Here is an 8554-nt window from a genome sequence, read left to right on the forward strand (position 1 = left end):
GACTGTTGGACTTTTTTTATGTCGTGGGGGTTAGGTTTTAGATGCTTTTTGTCCATTTTTTGATGCAGAGGAACTACTAAAATAACAATATTCTAGGTAGTTTTAGCAGATTTCAGGTACAATGGTTAGTTTCCTGGAACCGGTTTTTCATACTCTTTTATGCAATATGTTAGCAATATACAACAAATAACAGTATGACAAGAATGGACACCCCTTACTGCTCTGTGAATATGCAGCTCTGTGTGTAACAAACTGCACAACACTGTGTTCCTGATACCTTCTATCTGTATTTACAACTCTGTGTGCTTAAAAAAATAATAATAAAAAATAAAATTCAGACCATTTTATGTTCTCAAAAGACACTTAGGTTGTATATTGTGTACACATTCCACACTAAAAAAGAAACAAAAACAATTCAAATGCATAATTAAAAGTCCCTAATTAATATGAAATCCTTGCCCATAGTTACGTAAGTGTGTGAAAACCTACAACTGGAAATGTTGGAAAGCTGGGCTAAATGAGGACCGGTGTCTATATAATCAGAGAAAACATAACATTATCACAGTGAAAAGCAGTTGACAGCATCAAAACAAAGACTGGTTTGCGAATATATTCATGTATTTATTATTTTCTGAACATCGTGGCCACCTCCTGCTCCAGAGCCAACAGAAACCCCCGTCAACATGGAAATGATTGTAATTCAAGGCCACAGAAGCAAGGAACTGTATCCCCACAAGCAAATACAAAACACTGAGTCGCTAACAGGATTGCAACACCAAAAGTGAAAGCATGTCTGCCAAAATCTACACATTCAAAGACCACAAACATCAAACGGGTGGAGGCGGGGCCGTGGGGGGTGTCCAGCCAGTGAAGACCATGGAAGAAAACAAACACAGCTGATTGTAGTGGAGAAATGATTACCCAATTATGTTGTTTTTGTGGGTATAAATGAGCGCACCATGTGCATGATACATGTGATCCAGTTGCAGTGCAAAAAGGTTTAAAGAGAGACGGCTTCAAAGGTTACTGAGTAGCATACGTTTTTGCCCAAGCAACAGCTTAACATCACAGAGATGAGAAGGTCTCTTTGTTTTTCCTCTAAATTTATTATTCACCCCCCGTTTAGTGAAGATCTCACTGTCCTCTGTAGATGAAAAATAAAATAAAAAAAGCCAGAGATCATAACAGAGTGAACGTTTCAGGAGATGGAAACCTGTGCCGTTTGCATGTTCCTCAGTTTCTTTGCAGTGAAGATTTTGAAAAGGGTAAAACACCGCCTCAGTTATGCATTCTCCAGATTAATGGGGGTTGCTGAGGGGAATGCTTTAAAAACGGCATCGATGAGAAATGCATCAGGGCTGACAGTTCAGGTTTTCTTTTTTTTCAGTTTGATCTCCATTAAGCTCTTCTCTCTGATTCAGTAACTGCTAAAAGGGAGTCATTATAATAATCATATTCATTCTCGATCCTTTGGGATGTATGTCTTTGGAAGCCATAAATACTCTCGACTCACATTCTGCTACACGTTACATCTTTAGAGGCTGGTTTTTTTTCAAACATTGAGACTAATTTTTAAAAGAAAAACTCATACTCCCTCATTTTCAATCAAAAGAGTCCCTGTAATAGTGCCAGGCCACACAACTGCCATGACATCTTTGAGCTTTAAAATGAAATCTGTCAGCTGATTCAATTAAAATGCAATCAAAGCATTTATGTGTGTAAGCCGCTGATGTTCTGCCTCTCATGCAGCATTCGGTTTTACACTTTTTAAAGACAAAAATAATCAAAAGTTCTTATTTGCGATAAATCCCATTTCTTACATCTTTCTTAATCCTTCACTCTCTACTCTTTTTAAGCTCATTTTAGGGCCGGTACGTAAGAAAATATATATCAAATAATAATAATAAAAATGATTGGTAATGATCATCATAATCATTGATACTCAATAATGATTAATACTGTTATTATTAATGGAACATATTATTAATAATATACATTAAACAGCATTGATTATATAGATTATAATGTTGCCTTTTAAAAGATCATTTATTAAGTATCTGTGGGTGACAGCAAGAACATCAATGACCAACAAAATAAAAATCTTTTTGTCTCCCGTCTTTGATATTTAGCATGAAATAATTAAATAATCCATATTTATCAGGCTCCATGTTAACTAAATATTTTCCATCTTTGATGGAAAGAGCACACATGCTGCAGGATTTCCTCCCGCTGTACCATGTGCTTGTGTGATCAGGAAACCCCTCCTTCAGAAAGTCTTGGCGAATTCTGATAATTTCAGTTGGAGAAATGTTCCCTGATTCCAAAACTTTGGCTATAAACTAGTGGACTCAGCCTCCATTTCCACATCAAAACCTTCAGATATTTGTTTACCTGAAAGTGAGAGAACAATTCATGTCTGAAACTGCACTGAACTGAACTGTGAATTATTCACAACTGAAGTGCAGTTGTTTAATTTCATTGTTTATATGTAGTTTCCAGAGCCAGTCGGTGGTTTTCATAACTGTGAAGAGAAAGTTACATGTCATCTGCTACATGAAACATGTAACAGCTTACTGGTAATGATACAGAATGAAAAATGAAATTCAATAGAATATGCCATTATTATAATTTTTAAAATTTATCTGTAAGACTTGACTGATGGATTTTTTTTTGACATTGTTAGTGTCAAAAAAGTGTTTTGTGGAACTCACATAATCATTGTCATATCCACAGATGTTTTCAAAATGTACCTTTCACTAGACAATATAAAGCAAGTGAACTTTTTCTCTGCTAAACATCTATTTGTTTACCTCTAGAAATCAATTTGAGATCTTTTAATTTCTCTAATTTTCTTAATCATAGATATTCAAATTGTCTTTTTACTTTCTCTTTAGTGATATTTCTTTAAAATTCCAAATAAAATTTTTTTGATTTTTTGAACATTAAGAATAAAAATGGGTGTTCTTCTCCTGTTTAAATCTAATTGTAACAAGAAATGAATTAAAAACAACATTTAGAGATACATAGCAGCAAATACACTTTCTTTCTTTCTTACTTTCTTTCTTTCTCTCCTGTTTTCTTTGACAGTCAACTTTTTCATGAATAACCAGGAAAATATATTCATTTACAGTACTGTGCCAAACTTGTTTCCCACAGCCCCAAAATATTTCCACCAAACCAGTTAATAATCTCCTCCAAAACAAATCAAATGAAAAAGATTAATTATGCAGAAAACAAAAAAAAAACAATGATTTTACATTTTTAAACAAAACAGTAAGCAGTCGTTTATGAAATGAGGTGCTGTACTGAAAGTAAATGCTCTTCCTGTTGTAAGACAGTAAATGTTTAAAAATCTCCCTTAGAGAAGAAGTGCTAAAGGTAAACATGAGCAGCTGCTGGAGGAAAACACACTATCCCTTCCACCTATTGTATATATATAAATATTCTTCCGTCTAAGACATTGTTGGCATATTCTGCACAAATCCCTAAATACACCCCCACTTAGCGCAAAACATTTGGACACAGAGAGACAGGCAACTAACTTTCTTAAATTTCAGTGCAAAATAAAAAGAGAAAATATATTTGAGTGGCAGCTACAGTAAACATGACAGCTCAAGACAAGCTGATCAGCAGCAGTTAACTGGCAGACCTGGCATAGCCCAACCTTTTCATTACACCTCCGCATATATCCTCTATAAGTCTGACATCCTTTCGAGGCATTTTCTGCCTCCATATGTTGATGTTTGCTGGTGAGATGTCCCCTTCGTACATAAGGTTGTACAGGTTTGTGGAGGTGGTAAATGTCAGCTGATTGAGGGCTGCTGGCGACATAGGAACTCCCAGGAATGTGTGTATTGTCTCCGCTGTCTCCTGGGGGAAGCTGACCACGTCCTCAAACCTCACTCGAAGGTAGGAGTCCTCGGGGAGGCTCTCAGCAACTCGAAGTGATGCCGCCGTGTGAGCCAGCCACAGATGAGCAAGGATCAGGATAGGGTTCGTCTCTGACCGGGACAGCAGCCACTGGATTGTTTTAAACTCTGGGGCAATTGCTGGGCACCCTCCCCTTACAGAATCCTCCTTGAATATCAAGGAAAGGTGCTGTGGGATGTTTTTCAGTGAGTAAAGACTAGGTTTGCTGTTATAAACCATGAGATAAATCCATGCCCGAGGGTCTCTGACCAAATAGACTGCCCTCAGGGAGATGCCAACCACTTCTTGAATGAAGGGCAGTTTAAGCGTCCAGCTGCCGCTCCGCATGTTGAGGACCACTTGGGCGTTGGGGTACTCCGCGACATGCCGTCTCATCTCCCTAACGTACTCTGCGTCTCTGTCCAGGCTGGCCCTCAGCCTGCCCTTCAGCTCGGACGCAGGCTCCCTCCGCCTGGATCTTTTCTTTCTGTCCCTAGAGGGGCTTGCTCTCTGGGGCTGTTTGACCCTGCTGCCCTCTGCAAGCTGGATATTTTGCAAGTGTAGCTTGGTATTGTGCACAAGTGAATGTAGCCAGCTCTGAATGATCTTAAACCGTCCATGCACAGCATCTGTCCTTGACCACTCACAGGTGTCAACCAGTGAGTCAAACTCAAACTCAGTCTCAGGAATATCCACATGTTCAGTAGGAACCCTTATGTAAACAAAGTCTGAGTTATTATAGAAAAGGTGCTTGAGTATTTCTGACCCCGACCCAGGAAGAGCTGTTATGACCACGGTGGGAAGGGGGAGCCGGTGCTGCTCGTACAACCTGATTTGTTTGCTTGCTTCACTTTTGGTGTCTGCACCTTTCCACTTTACTCCGCAGAGTAGCTGATCGCAGCTGTTGGAAACAAACAGCAACTCGACTATCCAGAGGACAAGCACAGAGAGCAAGGCATACCGCATCAGTCTGCTGAAGCAAACATAAAACTTTCTCTGCATGGTCAAAAATCCTATGGCCACACAGAGAACAACGCCCGCGACCACATTGAGAGTGAATCCAATGTCAAAGAGCTGATTATCGTTGCTAATTTGTTTAGGGATGTGCTGCGTCCCAAGGCCATATCTAGTGATTTGATATCTATCTTCAACTTTGCAGTGACCGCCAAATCCTATATAAGTCAATCTTGCTCCAATATCTTTATAGTTAGTAACTATAGAAACAATCTTCTCCGTGTTATTTATGGTTAAAGAAAGCCTCACACCATTTTTGCTGTTATCTATAAATCTACAACTGGACACTTTAACATATGGGCCATGTAACACATAAGCTACTCTGCTGACTGCGCCTGTCATTGGAAAAGTGACATTGACATACTGTGTCCACCTCTTTTTAAACTCCGCAGCCTGCTCTGCCTCCTGTATTCTGGTCTCAGGGCTGTGACCCTGGCTGTCAAACCAGAACATTTTATAATGAGCATCCCACACATCCATCATGGCACCGTTGTATTTATCCATAAATCTAAAGGGAACATATTTGAAATCAATGTCTAGGTTGTGGAAAAACGCACTGAGAGACTTCACAGGGGAGTCAGCCCACTTCTCAACGTGGTCGAGCACCAGCAACGTTTGGGAATTTAGCAGAACCAAGGCTCTGAAAACACTTTTTAATCTCATGGCTGGGGAGTATGCTGACACAGCCTCCCCGCTCACAAACATAGTGTCCCTGTGCTCAGAGGCAACAATCACCTCTCCTCTGGCGTCACCCACCCCCTCATCAGTCCAGCGCAGCCACTTGGCACACTCCCCTAACTGCCCCTCCCATGGACTGTTACATTGGCTGGTAGGAGATGGACTGAACACCAACACATTGTTAAGATAGCTATATTTGGGACCGTAAAGTGCTTCAGATACAAACACCTGCCCATTGGGAGCAAATGTGAAGGAGTTCTGGTCTGGGTGTTCATGGCCAGGGTTAAAGCTGTTCCAACCTTCTACCCATGAGTAAGGTTTGTCATGAACGATGTCGTAGACTGCACGGCCGCCCAGACGTCCAGACTTAAAGGAAACAAAAGTATTACTCTGGCCAGCAGGAAGTCCAGCTCCATAGGTAACAACCCCCCAGTTAGAGAAAATATGCATCCTCGCTTTGCCAAAGTCATGGGGAGGTTGAGGTGTGAGATGCGAGTTGTACCAGATGTACTCTGTGTGGAGCGTAGCCCAGCGCTGGGCCGACGACTGCCCCATGGGTCCATCCTTCGGTCTGTGCTTCCGAATCTGCTGAGTCAGCCAGTTTCCTGTTCCATTCTTCAAGACGAACGTGTCGAGGAAAGCCAGCTGACTCTCCGGTCCGTAAAACCAGTTGTAGTTGGAGTCTGCTATGCCGACTGTCCTCTGGAAGCCTGGCAGGAGAGTGGCATAGTAAAACCAGAAGTGACCCCGCAGCCAGTTGTTCTGCATGTTGTCGATGTTAAAATGGCGCTGGGCTAAAAAGACGTACTGCGTTATGGACTTGGCTGTGTAGCTTCCATAAGCGACTCCCTCGTCCAAAGAACCATCCACAATGTGATTAAGGAGAAACATGGTTTTCTCCATGTAGTTCACCGACACCTGTTTCCAGATCATCGACTCTGGGTCGTTATGTGAGCCCACCACTATTGCACCAGTTAGGATGGCTAAGATATTAGTGGTTTGATGGTTTTGGAGGTACTGTTTCCCCCATGCTCTGTATTTGGAGAGCTCATACAGTGCTTCTGTCTCTGAGCGAATTTTCTTGAGGTATGCGTCCCTCCTACTTTCATCCAAGAAGGAGTAAATAAAGTCATAAGCAGTTGCAAACCCCGTCAGAGAGTGGGCTGTGGGGACCTCATCATTCGGTGCACTGGTCACTTTCCAGTCTGGGTAGTTGGCCATCCTATCCATAAACTTTAAAAGAAACTGCAGGGCGGCTGAGTCCTCGGGGCACAGCAGGCAGTAAAGAGCCAGAGGGGGCAAGTTGTTCCCATAGATCTCATTCCACTTGCTTGTAAACTCCTCATGCTTTGCAGGGGGGATGTAAGAGGGAGCGTTGGAAAGCATGGTGAGCACAGCTGCCCGGATGACTTTAAAGATGTAGCTGTGGGTGGTGGAGGACCTTTGCCTCAAGTGCAACACGTCCGCCTGGTTAAAATATAGGCTGGGGTGCGAGTCGGCGGAGTGGAGCTTCCACCGCTCGAGCTTGACCCGTGGCAAGTCATCGGTGAAAACGTCTCTGTCTGTGGTGTTAAAAACTCCAGAGAAAGCCGTCCCCACTCTGAGGAGTGGGAGTAAAAAAAGCAGATGTGCAACCCACATATAAGCCATGTTTCATGGCATCACTGAATGCATTTCGGAAATTCTTGGAAATTCTTGGGAATTGCAGATAGCCTACGGAATAAAAGTTTTCTTCCCCCTCTTTTAAAATGTTCCTGCAATGTTCAATAAGTTAACAGAAAATGCCACAATAAAAGTCCTTCAACTTTATATGAAAATATATTAGGAGGTACATGATAGTCTTTATAAGGGAACAAAAACTTCAGTGGAATGGCAGCAAAAAAATATGTCCATCTGTAGCAGTCTGTCTCAACAGGCAATGACAGAGAAAAAAGACATTTTCGGAGGGGGGCAGTCTGTTTATATCCAAAACATATTCCTCGTGCTTGTTGTCCTCCTTCCTCCCGTCAATACGGAGACACTGCCATCTCCAAGCTCGCCGGTAACTCCCATTGATCTCCTCCTTTTAACATATTGCTCGCACGGACAAACATCAGTCAGCCCCAGTCCGTGTCCGGTCCAATCACAGCCGCCCACAGGCTCCGTGCGCAGCCCGACCGAGCCGCAACATCAGCGGGCAGGGACCGCGGCGGGCACCGCATCCCCGCAGACAGCATTGCTTCTCGGTTACACAGCCGCCACGCTCCGAGGTGGTTCTGTGCGTAAACACTGAGCTGAATGTTGCTCCCTTTGCATCGTTAAGCCCAGTTCTGTTCTCTCTCTCTCTCTCTCTCTCCCTCTGTCTCCTTTTTTTCCCCTCTCTCTCTTTCTCTCTCAGCGTCTTGCCCTCTGATTAGTGTGAAGTCCGAGTAGGGGGAAAGTTGCCGTCACTCCTCAAGTATTCCAAGAATGAAACATTTCCCACCCCCACCCCCCCGAATGTCTGCAAGAAAATGGAAAACATCTCCCTTCGACCCCCCAAAAAATAACCATCAGTTCTCATTGTCCGTCTAGTGAGAGAGAATGATCCCGCTGTTGCTGCACACACACATCCCAGAAGTGAGTGTGTGTGATCTCCTGTTGTGTCCTCCCGACTGTTCAACACAGCCAGTTGGATTATTTCCCTGCACTGGATGGAATATTTTTCCACTGTACAAACTGTAGAGGGAGCCGTGACTTCAGCAGCTCACCGTCATGTGAACGATGCGGAGTCCCAATCTTTTACACATTATTTTATTTATTTATTTTACAGAATTACTTAGTTTTTGCATTTAATTTGAATAAAACAGTGAAAATAAATACATCATTTAATTATCTATCTTTTTAAGTGTAATAATAACATTGACAGATGCCCAATTTATGTAAGAAAATGAAGACGAACAACAAAGAGTGGTGTGCAGTTGCTCACACTCAT

The 8554-nt window shown here is 42.4% G+C and overlaps 1 protein-coding gene across 1 annotated transcript; it reads right to left on the bottom strand.

The window, feature by feature from the left end:
- Positions 1–597: 597 nt before the first annotated feature.
- dselb (dermatan sulfate epimerase like b) lies at positions 598–8258 on the bottom strand. Its single transcript, XM_008396568.2, has one exon. The coding sequence runs from the start codon at positions 7249–7251 to the stop codon at positions 3637–3639; it is 3615 nt and encodes a 1204-aa protein (XP_008394790.1). The 5' UTR covers positions 7252–8258; the 3' UTR covers positions 598–3636.
- Between the last annotated feature and the right edge of the window lie 296 nt (positions 8259–8554).

Source organism: Poecilia reticulata, linkage group LG20, assembly GCF_000633615.1.
Source record: "Poecilia reticulata strain Guanapo linkage group LG20, Guppy_female_1.0+MT, whole genome shotgun sequence".
Taxonomy (NCBI): Eukaryota; Metazoa; Chordata; class Actinopteri; order Cyprinodontiformes; family Poeciliidae; genus Poecilia; species Poecilia reticulata.

Excerpts from the sequence above, each read along its gene's own strand:
- dselb (XM_008396568.2), bottom strand. The coding sequence starts at position 7,251 with ATGGCTTATATGTGGGTTGCACATCTGCTTTTTTTACTCCCACTCCTC.